This window comes from Delphinapterus leucas, chromosome 6, assembly GCF_059928025.1.
Source record: "Delphinapterus leucas isolate spDelLeu-1000000601 "Yukka" chromosome 6, BTC_Dleu_Yukka2, whole genome shotgun sequence".
NCBI classification, from domain to species: domain Eukaryota; kingdom Metazoa; phylum Chordata; class Mammalia; order Artiodactyla; family Monodontidae; genus Delphinapterus; species Delphinapterus leucas.
In genome coordinates this window covers 35,770,133-35,785,842 of record NC_143134.1, presented here as the reverse complement: position 1 = coordinate 35,785,842, position 15,710 = coordinate 35,770,133, and the positions used below count along the sequence as shown (strand labels likewise).

At 46.8% G+C, this 15,710-nt stretch overlaps 1 protein-coding gene across 5 annotated transcripts in view; it reads right to left on the bottom strand.

Annotated features, from left to right (window-relative positions):
- Window positions 1-15,710, bottom strand: part of PHF2 (PHD finger protein 2) — a 94,406-nt gene that overhangs the window by 25,449 nt on the left and 53,247 nt on the right. For all 5 annotated transcript variants that reach the window (XM_089912984.1, XM_022564533.3, XM_089912983.1 and 2 more), the window contains exons 3-4: window positions 12,565-12,679; window positions 6,797-6,957 (exon numbers count right to left, since the gene is read on the bottom strand). In XM_089912984.1, coding sequence (XP_089769110.1) covers window positions 6,797-6,957; window positions 12,565-12,679 — 276 coding nt within the window. The remainder of the gene's footprint in view (window positions 1-6,796; window positions 6,958-12,564; window positions 12,680-15,710) is intronic.

Genomic DNA, 15,710 nt, shown 5'->3' with positions numbered 1-15,710 from the left:
CAAGATAAAACCCCAGAAAAACAACTAAATGAAGTGGAGATAGGCAACCTTCCAGAAAAAGAATTCAGAATAATGATAGTGAAGATGATCCAGGACCTTGGAAAAAGAAAGGAGGCAAAGATTGAGAAGATGTAAGAAATGTTTAACAAAGACCTAGAAGAATTAAAGAACAAACAAACAGAGATGAACAATATAATAACTGAATGAAAAATATACTAGAAGGAATCAATAGCAGAACAACTGAGGCAGAAGAACGGATAAGTGACATGGAAGACATAATGGTGGAATTCACTGCCGTGGAACAGAATAAAGAAAAAAGAATGAAAAGAAATGAAGACAGCCTAATAGTCCTCTGGGACAACATTAAACTCAACAACATTTGCATCATAGTAGTCCCAGAAGGAGAAGAGAAGGAGAAAGGACCTGAGAAAATGTTTGAAGCGATTATAGTCGAAAACTTCCCTAACATGGGAAAGGAAATAGCCACTCAAGTCCAGGAAGCACAGAGAGTCCCAGGCAGGATAAACCCAAAGAGAAACACGCCGAGATACACAGTAATCATATTGACAAAAATTAAAGAAAAATTTTTGAAAGCAACAAGGGAAAAATGACAAATAACATACAAGGGAACTCCCATAAGTTTAACGGCTGATCTCTCAGCAGAAACTCTAGAAGCCAGAAGAGAGTGGCAGGACATATTTAAAGTGATGAAAGGGAAGAACTTACAACCAAGATTACTCTACCCAGCAAGTATCTCATTCAGATTTGACGGAGAAATCAAAAGCTTTACAGACAAGCAAAAGCTAAGAGAATTCAGCACCACCAAACCAGCTCTACAACAAATGCTAAAGGAACTTTTCTAAGTGGGAAACACAAAAGAAGAAAAGGACCTACAAAAACAAACCCATAACAATTAAGAAAATGGTAATAGGAACATACATACTGATAATTACCTTAAACGTGAATGGATTAAATGCTCCAACCAAAAGACAGAGGCACCCTGAATGGATACAAAAACAAGACCCATATATATGCTGTCTACAAGAGACACACTTCAGACCTAGGGATACATACAGACTGAAAGTGAGGGGATGGAAAAAGATATCCCATGCGAATGGAAATCAAAAGAAAGCTGGAGTAGCAATACTCCTGTCAGATAAAATGGACTTTAAAATAAAGACTGTTACAAGAGACAAAGAAAGACACTACATAATGATCAAGGGATCAATCCAAGAAGAAGATATAACAATTATAAATATATATGCACCCAACATAGGAGCACCTCAATACATAAAGCAACTGCTAACAGCTATAAAAGAGGAAATCGACAGTAACACAATAATAGTGGGGGACTTTAACACCTCACTTACACCAATGGACAGATCATCCAAACAGAAAATTTATAAGGAAACACAAGCTTTAAATGACACAATAGACCAGATAGATTTAATTGATCTTTATAGGACATTCCATCTGAAAACAGCAGATTACACTTTCTTCTCAAGTGCACATGGAACATTCTCCAGGATAGATCACATCTTGGGTCACAAATCAAGCCTCAGTAAATTTAAGAAAATTGAAATCATATCCAGCATCTTTTCTGACCACAACACTATGAGATTAGAAATCAATTACAGGGAAAAAAAAAGTAAAAAACACAAACACGTGGAGGCTAAACAGTATGTTACTAAATAACCAAGAGATCACTGAAGAAATCAAAAAGGAAATCAAAAAATACCTAGAAACAAATGACAATGAAAACACAATGATCCAAAACGTATGGGATGCAGCAAAAGCAGTTCTAAGAGGGAAGTTTATAGCTATACAAGCCTACCTCAAGAAACAAGGAAAATCTCAAATAAACAATCTAACCTTACACCTAAAGGAACCAGAGAAAGAACAAACAAAACCCAAAGTTAGTAGAAGGAAAGAAATCATAAAGATCGGAGCAGAAATAAATGAAATAGAAACAAAGAAAACAATAGAAAAGATAAATAAAACTAAAAGCTCGTTCTTTGAAAAGGTAAACATAATTGATAAACCATTAGCCAGACTCATCAAGAAAAAGAGGGAGAGGACTCAAATCAACAAAATTAGAAATGAAAAAGGAGAAGTTACAACAGACGCCACAGAAATACAAAGCATCCTAAGAGACTACTACAAGCTACTCTATGCCAATAAAATGGACAACCTGGAGGAAATGGACAAATTCTTAGAAAGGTAAAACCTTCCAAGACTGAACCAGGAAGAAATAGAAAATATGAATAGACCAATCACAACTAATGAAATTGAAACTGTGATTAAAAATCTTCCAACAAACAAAAGTCCAGGACCAGATGGCTTCACAGGTGAATTCTATCAAACATTTAGAGAAGAGCTAACACCCATCCTTCTCCAACTCTTCCAAAAAATTGCAGAGCAAGGAACACTCCCAAACTCACTGTATGAGGCCACCATCACCCTGATACCAAAACCAGACTAAGATACTACAAAAAAAAGAAAATTACAGACCAATATCACTGATGAACATAGATGCAAAAATCCTCAACAAAATACTAGCAAACAGCATCCAACAACACATTAAAAGGATCATACACCTTGATCAAGTGGGGTTTATCCCAGGGATGCGAGGATTCTTCAATATACGCAAATCAATCAATGTGATACACCATATTAACAAACTGAAGAACAAAAACCATATGATCATCTCAATAGATGCAGAAAAAGCTTTTTACAAAATGCAATACCCATTTATGATAAAAATTCTCCTGAAAGTGGGCACAGAGGGAACCTACCTCAACTTAATAAAGGTCATATACAACAAACCCACAGCAAACATCATTCTCAGTGGTGAAAAACTGAAAGCATTTCCTCTAAGATCAGAACAAGACAAGGATGTCCACTCTCACCACTATTATTCAACATAGTTTTGGAAGTCCTAGCCATGGCAATCAAAGAAAAAGAAATAAAAGGAATACAAATTGGAAAAGCAGAAGTAAAACTGTCACTGTTTGCAGATGACATGATACTGTACATAGAGAATCCTAAAGATGCCACAAGAAAACTACTAGAGCTAATCAATGAATTTGGTAAAGTAGCAGGATACAAAATTAATACACAGAAATCACTCGCATTCCTATACACTAATGATGAAAAATCTGAAAGAGAAATTAAGGAAACACTCCCATTTACCACTGCAACTAAAAGAATAAAATACCTAGGAATAAACCTACCTAAGGAGACAAAAGACCTGTATGCAGAAAACTATAAGACACTGATGAAAGAAATTAAAGATGATACTAACAGATGGAGAGATATACCATGTTCTTGGATTGGAAGAATCAATATTGTGAAAATGACTATACTGCCCAAAGCAATCTACAGCTTCAGTGCAATCCCTATCAAATTACCAATGGCATTTTTTGCAGAACTTGAACAAAAAAATCTTAAAATTTGTACAGAGACACAAAAGACCCTGAATAGCCAAAGCAGTCTTGAGGGAAAAAAACGGAGCTGGAGGATTCAGACTCCCTGACTTCAGATTATCTTACAAAGCTACAGTAATCAAGACAATATGGTACTGGCACAAAAACAGAAATATAGATCAATGGAACAGGATAGAAAGCCCAGAGATAAACCCATGCACCTATGGTCAACTAATCTATGACAAAGGAGGCAAGGATATAAAATGGAGAAAAGACAGTCTCTTCAATAAGTGGTGCTGGGAAAACCAGACAGCTACATGTAAAAGAATGAAATTAGAACACTCCCTAACACCATACACAAAAATAAACTCAAAATGCATTAGAGACCTAAATGTAAGACTGGACACTATAAAACCCTTAGAGGAAAACATAGGAAGAACACTCTTTGACAAAAATTACAGCAAGATCATTTTTGACTCACCTCGTAGAGTGATGGAAATAAAAACAAAAATAAACAAATGGGACCTAATGAAACTTAAAAGCTTTTGCAAAGCAAAGGAAACTACAAACAAGACGAAAAGACAAACCTCAGAATGGGAGAAAATATTTGCAAATGAATCAATGGACAAAGGATTAATCTCCAAAATATATAAACAGCTCATGCAGCTCAATATTAAAAAAACAAACAACCCAAACCAAAAATGGGCAGATGACCTAAGTAGACATTTCTCCAAAGAAGACATACAGATGGCCAAGAAGCACATGAAAAGATGCTCAACATCACTAATTATTAGAGAAATGCAAATCAAAACTACAATGAGGTATCATCTCACACCAGTTAGAATGGGCATCATCAGAAAATCTACAAACAAAAAATGCTGGAGAGGGTGTGGAGAAAAGGGAACCCTCTTGCACTGCTGGTGGGAATGTAAATTGATACAGCCACTATGGAGAACAGTATGGAGGTTCCTTAAGAAACTAAAAATAGAATTACCATATGAACCAGCAATCCCACTACTTGGCATACGCCCAGAGAAAACCATAATTCAAAAAGACACATGCACCCCAATGTTCATTGCAGCACTATTTACAATAGCCAGGTCATGGAAGCAACCTAAATGCCCACTGACATATGAAGGGATAAGGAAGATGTTGTACATATAAACAATGGAATATTACTCAGCCATAAAAAGGAATGAAATTGGGTCATTTGTAGAGACGTGGATGGATCTAGAGACTGTCATACAGAGTGAAGTAAGTCAGAAAGAGAAAAACAAATATTGTATATTAACGCATATATGTGGAACCTAAAAAAATGGTATAGATGAACCGGTTTGCAGGGCAGAAATGGAGACGCAGATGTAGAGAACAAACATATGGACACCAAGGGGGGAAAGTTGCAGGGCATTGGGGTGTGTGGTGGTATGAATTGGGAGATTGGGATTGACATATATACACTAATATGTATTAAATGGATAACTAGTAAGAACCTGCTGTATAAAAAAATAAATAAAATAAAACTCAAAAAAGAAAAAAAAAGCAAGATTCTCCAGGACTAACAACCCCATTTCTCCAACAAACCAAGGGAGTGGAAAGGGGATGGGGGCTGTTACAGAAGAGACTGAAGGGACATCAAACCCAAATGTAGTGTGTGGTCTTGTTTAGATTCAGAGTCAAACATCCAAATATAAAAAGGTGTTTTTGAGGCAACTGGGGAGAATTTAGGTGGTCTTAGGTGATTTTAAGGAATTATTGTTAGTGTCGTAAAGTGCAAGGTGGAACTGTGATTATATACTTATTTAAACTGTCTGTTAGCGCTGTGTACTGGAGTTTTCATGGGCGAAATGATGTACGTACCAGAGACTTGCCTTCAAATACTTGGGGGAGGAGGGAGGAGTTGGGGAGACAGGAAAACAGCCAAAAGCTGATGGGTTTTGTGACCAGTACTGGGTACATGAGGGTTCACTGCTTATTTCTCTCATTTTGTGTGTGTGTGAAAAGTTGCATAATAAAAAAATTAAGAGCTGAAAGAAAGACATTTACAACAGAAACCTCTGGACCGTCTCCTCCCCTATTCAGTAAGCTGCTTCCCACTCCTGTAAGCACAACTGGTTGGGGGGTTGGGGGGAGGCAGGGACTGCGGCAGACCTGGCCCTGCCCTTTGCAGCTGGCTGAGCCTGGGGCCTGGATGACAGAGTTGTGAGCAGGACAACACTAGCTCCTATGCAGAAACAGCTTAGAAAAATGCCTGGCACCTGGTAGACACTCACTAGTTATTAACTGTTATTACAGGTGCTACGACATGGCAGAGACAGTCCTGGACTGTGGTCATTCCCAGACTGAAAACATGAGTCCCTTCTTCCTCCCTGCCACAAGCCGGCCAGCCCTGGGGCCTCCCCTGGTGGGCTTCGGCTCCAGAGAAGGGGTGTTTCCCACCCCGCCCCCTGTTCTCTGGAATGCCACTGGCTTCCTGTGTGGCTTGTACAGATGATCTCATTTAATCCTCACACCCATCTGCCCCCTGCCCCCCATTCATGAGCCTTACAGATGCAGAGGGTCAAGAGCTCAGTGATGGAACAACTTGTCTGAGGGTTTCAGCACCTGTGCCCTCTCCTGCCCAGTGTGCGGCCAGAGCTGGCCTGGGCATTTGCCTTTTCAGGGTCTTTCCTCTCCCCTCTCCTCACTGGCCACCCAGGCATCCCTGTGAACACCCCAATCCCCAGCAACCATGAGGGCCTCAGAGCCACGGCTGTGAGGCCACCAGCCCTGCCAAGGTCACTGCAAGCACGTGCTAGCCTCTCCGTGCCAGATGATGTCCCAGCACATACAAGCACTTCATCCACCCAGAGGTGTCCTGACCGAGGGTGTCCACAGCACTGGGAGCTGCCAGGGAACACAAGACAGGGCGCCAATAGCACCAGCTAGAACCCAAAGGGATCCAGAAGAGGAGGTAGTCCTGGGGCCATGGGACGGCGTGTCCAGGGCAGACAAGGGAGGTCAGCCCCCAGGTTGGCCCCAGCAGAGGCTGAGGAGGACATGGCACGAACATCAGGAACTGCGGACAACACAGCTGGGGCCCTCCCAGGCATGACTATCATTAGCGCCCAACAGTACTATAGCTGGCAGAATCCAGGGGTCCCCACGAAACCCCCATTTTGTGGGCAGAGTAACTAAGAAGGGAAGGGGCCTGGGTCCCGCATCATTTGCTGGGGCATGGGGTCTCATTCTAAGAAGAGCACCCAGAACGGAACAAGGAGACCCTGAGTCACACTGGCTCACGTGGCTCTGAGACACAGTCAGGGCCTAGGCAGCATATACAGGGACTCCTGGCTCAGGGAGCCCACAACTCACTTGCAGGAGAGGGCACTTACCCACGTAGTTCTCGACGTCGCTGACATAGAAGGTGGGGGCTGGGACCGCCAGGCCCAGCCCATCTTTCTTGGGGACAAGGATGGGCTCGGTGAAGCCATGCTCTTCCATGTAGCCCAGCGTGAGCTGGTTGCCCGTCACGCGGGCCACCACGTCTTCCGCGCTGCAGGGAAATACAAGTCAGGGGTCACATCAAGCCCAGGTCCCAGCCTCCATGATAGGCCTGGACAGGGCCTCAGGGCTGCAGACATGGAGCCTGAGCTCCAGGCACACACCGCCCATGCCCCAGAAGGAGGACCTGCCACAGTGCCACACTCAGTGGTCACGGGGCAGCCACAAGGTAGACATGACAGGGTCCCACACACTCGTCACAGACAGGAACCTTGAGGTCCAGGAGGTCTGGGCACCTGTCCAGGGCCGTGGTGAGTAGAGAATGGGGACACACTGCACCCATCCCTCTTACTATGGCAGAGGGAGCCTCCAGACATGTGAGCGAGATCCCTCCCCCACCTCCCTTGCTCTCCACTCACCCTCCACTCGATAATATTCCTCTCAAGTGCTCAGAGATCAGACCCCTGCATGGGGGTAGGTCTAAGGACACAGCAGATGGAGATAAACCCCTTTACAGAGAGAACCTACCCCCTGGACAAGCCAAACACAGGACCCAGGGCTGGGCTGGGATGCTGTGGTCAGCAGCTCTCCTGCCTCCCTGTGTGTCGGATGCTGCCCTGGGCGACAGAGGCCTGTGGGGCCCAGCTGGAAAGACCCCTGTGTGGTGATGCTGAGAGGGGCTTTCATCAGATGAGCATGCAAGGCCATTAACCCACAGCTGAGAGCAGTGCTGTGGTGGAGACAGCAGGAAGCAGTGTCAGGCTGGGCCTGTCGAAGCCTGGGGGAGCAGGAGTGAGAGGGGCAGGGCTCCGAGTAGAAGAAATGTACCAGCAAAGGCCTTGGAGGGAGGAGGATGTGGCAAGTGTGAGGAATAAGAAGGACCTGGGTGGCTGGGGGCGGGGGGGGCGGGCAAGCACCCAAGTCGGTGAGGTGGTGGGCCAGGCCACCTCATGCCAAGAGCACTGGGGAGCCACTGGACAACTTGAGAAGGGCAGTGACGGTCAGAGATTCATCTGGCTGCTGTGCGGATGTAGAGTGGACAGCAGCAGGACCAGGGTGGGGCGGGGCAACCACGGAGGAGGAGGCTCAGCATGCGGTGCCTGGACCAGAAGGTGACGGTGAGGGGGAGGTAGTGGACTCAGGAGATCAGATGGGGGTGGGAGAACAGGGGGAGGCAAAGGTGAATGGCCAAGAGACTGGCCTGAGTGACCAAGGGACCGGGGCCACTGACTGAGGCCTGGAGGTGGGGCAGGAATGGGGGTGGGGGCAGATCCAGAGCTGAGTAGGAACACACTAGTTGGGATTGGCCAGTGGATGCACCAGTTGGACAGACAGGTCAGGAGCTCAGAAGGACTAGTGGCTGGAGAAAGAAGTTGAGGAGCTGCTGGCCAAGGGACAATCTATGAGGCCAGGGAAACAGATGGTGGGGATCGAGCAGAGTTCCCAGAATCCCTCAGGGAGAGTCGTCAGCAGGGAAGGAGGCAGGGCAGGGAAGGACAGCCAGCAGAGTATGGTGGCATGGTCTCTACAGAGGACAGGACTCAAGGAGAGGGGACTGCACCACTGCTACGTGTTGACAAGGGTCAGTTAAGGTGAGGACTGAAGAGTGATCCTGGGGTTTGACACCATGGTGACAGAGTGTTAGGGATAAATCAGAAGGAGTGAGTGGAGGGTGAGGAAAAAGAAGTAGTGTGGTGGGCAACTGCTGTGAGAAGCTCTGGGAGTACTGGGACAGCACAGAGTCAGCTGTGGAAGCTACAAGGCAGCCAGAGGTAGAAGGTCGCCCTTGATAAACTGGAATCCCAAGCTCTTGTCTCACTAGTGAGAGTTCCAAATTCACACCCATGGATTGGGTCTGGAACTGTGAAACTCATGAGGACCCAGCAAGAGGCAAACACGAGGGCTTCCCTGGTGGCGCAGTGGTTGAGAGAGTCCACCTGCCAATGCAGGGGCCACGGGTTCGCGCCCCAGTCCGGGAAGATCCCACATGCCGTGGAGCGGCTGGGCCCGTGAGCCACGGCCGCTGAGCCTGCGCGTCCGGAGCCTGTGCTCTGCAACGGGAGAGGCCACAGCGGTAAGAGGCCTGCATACAGCAAAAAAAAAAAAAAGACCAGAGGAAACCATCCTGTAGGGACACCTCAGAGCCCAGGGCAGACTGGCTGCCATGGGAATGATGCCCTCTGAAGATCACACCTCACAGAAGGAGGTGAACCCCCAGGAGGCAGAGCCAGCAGCCTCATCTGCCCAGAAGAGTAGATCCCAAGAACTGAGGATAATAGGATAATTGAAAAGGCCATTTTAAGACAAGTACATTAAACACATCCAAAGGGATAATGAGAGGATAAGGCAAAGAACAGAGAAGGAGGAAAAGAACAGGCAACACTAAAAAGGAATAGAAATTGTAGGAAAAAAAATATGATGATTGAAATTTTTTAAAACTCAGTAGATACATTAAATGGTAGCTGGCTGAAAAAAAAATAGTGAATTTGATGAAAAGATCTGAAAAATAAGACAGAATGGGGAAGAAGTGCTATTAAAAGAGAAAACAGGACATTTTTTAGAATTGAGATAAAATATGACACCTCAAATTAAAGGCACTTACTGAGTCCTGAACAGGATAAATAAAAACAAATGCACATTAGAGGCACTGCAGTATACCTATAGTATATTAAAAATGAGAAAACAATCTCAAACGTTTTCAGAGAAAAAACCAGATTATTTACCAAAAATGAAACGAAACAAAAACTCCAGTGGCTAGACTGATATCAGTAACAATAAATGTCAAAAGACAACAAAATAGTATCTCCAAAAAGTTCAAGGAAAATAACTTTTACTCTAGAATTTTAGATCCATTTTAGAAAATTAGAATCATGCAAGAATAAAGACAAAATAAAAATATTTTCAGACACAGAGAATATTTTTATAGGCCTTTTCTGAAAGAACTACTAACGGATAAAATTCAACAAGGAGGAAACCAAATCTAGAAGGAAGGAGTGGGATTCAAGAAATAATGGAAAACTGATCTACAGATTCCACACAATCCCTGTCAAAATACCAGCTGACTACTTTGCAGAAACTGACATGCTGAACTGGGAATGCTGAATGAAATACAAGGCACCCAGATAACCAAAACAGTCTTTAAAAAGAAGAAAGTTGCAGGGCACTTCCCAATTTCAAACTTCACTACAAAGCTACAGTAATCAAAATTGTGTGATACTGGCATAATATGAGACATATGGATCAATGGAACAGAATTGAGGGTCCAGAAATAAACCCAAACATCTATGGTCAATTGTTTTTCATCAAGGGTACCAAGATAATTCAATGGCGAAAGAATAGGCATTTCAATAAATGGTGCATGGGAGAACTGGATATCCACATGCAAAGGAATGAAGTTGGACCTTTACCTCACAACATATACAAAAATTAACTCAAAATGAGTTAAAGACATAAATATAAGAGCTAAAACTATAAAACTTTTAGAAGAAAACATAGGCATAAATCTTCATGACCTTGAATTTGGCAATGGTTTGTTTTTGTCTAAAACAAAAGCACAAGCAACAACAGAAAAAATAAATAAATTAGACTTAATCAAAATTAAAAATTTTTGTCCTTCAAAGACACCAAGAAAGTGAAAAGACAACCCATAGAAGTGGAGAAAGTATTTGCACATCATATATCTGGTAAGGGACTTGTATCTAAAATACATAAAGAACTCTTACAATTCAATAATAAAAAGACAAAAAAAAACCTTTTAATGGGCAAACGACAAATGGCCAACAAGAACATGAAAAGATGCTCAACATCACTAGTCATTAGGGAAATGCAAATTAAAACCACAGTGAGAGACCACTTCACAACTACAAGGATAGGTAGAATCAAGAAGTCAGATAAGGGACTTCCCTGGTGGTCCACTGGTAAAGAATCTGCCTTCCAACTCAGGGGAAGCGGGGTTTGATCCCTGGTCAGAGAACAAAGATCCCACATGCTGCAGGGCAACTAAGCTGGCTCACCACAACTACTGAGCTCACACGCCTCAACGAGAGAGAGAAAACCCACATGCCACAACTAGAGAAAAGCCTGCTAGAGAGAAGCCCATATGCCACAACTAGAGAGAAGCCCGTGCTTCTCAACGAAAGATCCCACACGCCTCAACAAAGATCCCGCATGCCGCAACTAAGACCCAACGCAGCCAAAAAAAAAAAGTCAGATAATAACAAGTACTGGTGAATTGAAACCCTCAGACGCTGCTGGTGGGAATGGAAAGTGATACAACCATTTTAGAAAACAGTCTGGCAGTTCCTCAAACAATTAAATATTGAGTTACTCCTAAAAAAAATGAAAATATATGTCCAAACAAAATACTTTACAAGAACATTTATAGTAGAATTCTTCACAGTAGCCAAAAATCAGAAATAACCCAAATGTCCATCAGCTGATGAATGGATAAACAAAATGTGGTCTATACATACAACGGAATATTATTCGGCCATAAAAAAGGAATGAAGCACTGACACTTGCTACACCCTGGATGAACCTTGAAGACATTATGCTAAGTGAAATAAGCCAGTCACAAAGGCCACATATTATATGATTTCATTTTGATGAAATGTTCAGAATAGGCAAAGCTACAGTGACAGAAAGCAGATTAGTGACAGGACTTTGGGGAGAAGTGGGGAGGAATGAGGATGATAAAGCTACAGGTTTCTTTTTGAGGTGATGGAAACATTCTAAAACTGACTGGTGGTGGTGCAGAGCTGTGAATACACTGAACTGTACCCTTTAAATGGATGGATTGTATGGTGTATGAATTATATCTCAATAAAGGTGGAAAAAAAGAAAATAAAAAAGAAGCCAGAGAGGAAAAATACCTTATCCACTGAGCAGCAAGGCTAAGAGTTACACTGAATTTCTCACCAGAAACCATGCACTCAAGTCAAGCATGGGATGAGACATTTAAAGTGTTAAAAGAAAAAACCCACCAACTTAGAATTCTGTGTCCATCAAATTATCCTTCAAAAGTGAAGAAGAAGTAAAGACTTTGTAAAGACTTTGTCAGACAAACAGAAACTGTTTTCCAGCTGTGAAGGGACAAGGGTGTTTCAGAGCAGCTGTCTGTACAACCTCACGTCCATGCAGTCACGGTGCCCCCCTCACCAGAAACCATTTCCTGTGGCCCTGATCCTGCTCTCTGCCCTCGGTCCTCATATAGGACAAGGCTGCGCAGGGGGAGGGTGTGCTCTAAGAAGACCTAGGGACACCCCACCAGGCCATGGACACAGAGGAAAGCCCACAGCCATTTGACACCAGGACCTGCCACCTCCAGAGGATGGTCTCAGGCTGGACGCCAGCCCCCACTCCTGGTCCATAAAATGGGAATGGTAGCCTCTCTCTCAGGAAGGTTCCATGGGAAGGCCCATACCAGGTGGGGGAGGTAGGTCCCTTCCCTCCCAGGCTGTGAAGAGGGTCCCCATAACCTGTCCTCCGAGGTGCTGAGAAGGGAGAGATCAGCCCCCATGCCGGGAGCACCTGGAGTTTCGGGGACTGTGCTGCTCCCCCAGAGGGAAGCCCATGGCCCTGGAGTCCTAGTGGTGGGGTGCATATCCAGACCTCGGAGGGAGCAGGCAGGCTGGAGAGGAAAAGGCTGCCACCTGCTCACCTGGGAAAGGTCCGACTCCGCAACTCCTTGATGAAGAGCTGGCTGCCATTCTGCACGGGCTTCACTTCGGGAGTCTGCCCCGGGCCATGTTTGTGCCAGGTTCGCTTCTTTTTCACTGTGGGGGAACAAGAGGCAGGTCATCACTCACAGCCCCCTCCCCTTGCCTCCAGGGACCCGGCCAGGAGGGCAGCCACCGTGAATGCTGCAAGACTCAGACCCCTCAGAGGCAAAGAGCTTGGGGTTCCCTGGCCCTGGCCCACCCCGCCTCCCCTGCCTCTCAGGACCTCAAGTTGTCACATGGTCAGGAGCCCCCACCCTCCACATCCTTGAGTCACAGCCCCCACCTCACCTCCCGACCTGCCAGCTCAGACGATGCACCCGAAAGCTGGGGCCTTCCTGGGACCCCATGTCACTCAGCACTCAGTCTGCTGAGAACTCGTCAGAGGCACCTCCTGAGAAGGTCCCACTAAGGCTCACTATTCAGGACCCCTCCCACCTGGCCTCCCCTCAGATTTGCCCTCAAACAGCACCAACCCTGTCCTTCCCTGCTGGGACCTTTGCTGCCATGACAGACCACAACTCACAGGCAGGGCAGGCCAGCGTCACCTGCTGTGCCCTCTGCCCTCCCCACCCCCTGCCCACTCCCTCAGGCTGTCCTATTGTCACACATGCTCCAAGGGCACTGGACACACCCACCTTGGACTTTTTACAAGTGAGCATGCACACCTGTCCCTACTGGGCTGTGACACATGTGTGCACACACATACACACACATGCGCACCCATACACAAGCACACATGCCCCTACTGGACTGGGACAGGCACGTGCACACTAGCACACACACACACACACACGCAAGCACAAACGCGCACACGCATACACACTAACGTTTGCCCCTACTGGACTTTGAGCCCCCAGAGGGAAGGAAGCTATTTCCTTGATACCCTTGCCCCCATTCAGGGCAGCCACAGATAACTCGGTGAGTGAAGATGGGCCAGGCATGGAGACCATCCCTGGGGGCTGCCTAGAAGGGTCTGAAACAGGCTGAGATGAGACTGGAGGTGAGGGAGAGCTGGTGGGGCCCTCAGGGTGCCTGTCCTTCACAGATGGGGACGGGGTGGGGGCTGCAGTCCTCCTGCATCCCGGTGGTTGTGGGGATGAAGGGAGCTGACAACTGCCCCTGAGTAGGACCTGCCTAAAGCAAGAAGGGGAAAGCGCTAGGTGGATGGTGGCTGAGCTGACCTCTGTTCCAAACTGCCACCCCTTCCCCGTCTCATCAAGTCATAGCTCCTTGAGACTGTCTCCTACAACAGGTGATATTTACATCATGCTTGGTCTCCAAGACCAAGGTGTGAGTGGATACTATGGAAATCTGTCAAGATCCTACGAAGGGAGGTCTGGAGCTGGAACTTCTGGTGGCAGCACCAGGCACAGACAGGAGATCCAAAGGGATCCAACTATCTTGTAGTCATGTGACCCTAGGCAAGTTACTAGGTATCTCTGTGCTTCATCATTAATGCTAGTCCTGGCTTCCCAGGCTCCTCGTGAGCGTGGAGTGCCCTGTGTCAGAAGGCCATGTGGGGAAACCAAGTCTTGGAGGGGGCATGCAGCCCAGTGATAGCAGACATGCAGGGGAGCAGTGGGCAGCAGGAGAGAGAAGCAGAATCTCCATTGCCTGCCAGGAGCTGGGCCTGAGAAGTGCATGCTGACCAGGGGCCAGTGGCAGTCCTGGGCCACCTGGGCTTCCCAGGCCCTCACTCAGGACTGGGCAGCTCCAAGAACCTCGTGGAGAGGCTGGAATACACCTGATACTGTGGCTGGAGCAGGTATGCTGGGACAACAGCCAAAGATGAAGCTGTGAGGCAGGGTCTGAGCTCCATGGGGCTACCCTTGAACCCCTCTGCAGCCCTGGCTGGTGGGCTCCCTCCCTCCCCAGGTCCCATGACCCTCCTAAGCCCAGAGGCTGAGCCTTCTCCTGCCTATGGTGGCCCAAGGCACCCTCTGACAAGGTGCCCAGGAGACAGCAGGAAGCTGGTGGGTCTCAGTGGGCCCCCCGGGTTATGGGGGCAAGAGGTGTCCCTAAGGCATTCAGCACCAGAGCCTGGCCCACCGTCCTAAGCGTGGTTCATCCCACCAGGAAGATGTGACAGCTACACCCGCCTCAGGCAGGAGGAAAGTAAGAAATTAGTAAGTAACCTCTTAAGCAGTCATAGAGCTAACAAGAGGCAACACCAGGATTCAGAACCACTTTAAGGGCCATGTCACCCGCTTCCCGTGAGCCTTCGTGTCAGTAAGGATACCTTGCCGAGTTCCCACAGGGACTCCTGGGTCTCACTCTAAATCTGTGAATTGCGTAAACCTGTGGGCCTGAGGGTCACAGACCAAAATCAGTCCAAGGGACAGGTGGCAACAGCGTGGAGAGAGAACCCTGAGATCTGGTAAGACACGCAAAGCTAGAGGGATGTGGCCTCAGGCCCAGCTCACCCTGGGAACCCCGCCTCCATCCCATCATGGTGCTCCATTCCCCAACTCCATCCTGTTCTGGTCCTCCCCCTGCCATCCCCACCTCACTGTGCCCGTCACAAATCTCACCCAGGCCAGGGCAAGGAAAGGAGGCAGGCTCATGGGCTTAGGTGGCCCCCAGGGGGCACAGGGTCATCGAGGGGCCTTACTGTGGAAGGTGTGACTGGAATCCAAGCAGAAAAAACCAACCAGTGTGTCACAGACAGGCTCTGGTCAGGGCACACACATGTAAAATAAAGGGTGATGGGCAATCTAGGAGTGCACACTGGCGGAAGATGCTAAAACCAGTGCCTTCGTCCCTGATGGGCACACGGGCCTCAATAACAACAAGAAGTCTGGTTCACAGAATTTATAAATCATATATGCACGCACACACGCGTGCACACATGCAAGACACACATACACACACACAGCCAAGGAGGGGCTGCCAGGTCCTGCCAGGCTGAAGTCCCACACTGTCTGCTGATCTAGAACAGCGCTCACAGAGGTGGCCCTGCCCCCCACCCTCCCTGAGCACCTCCCAGGGTAGCGCCTACCCAGGCACTCAGCTCTATATGGCAGGGGGGTGTCTCCCGGCCCCAGCCCTGATCAGCCCCCCACCCCACACCCAGGGCCACGAGATG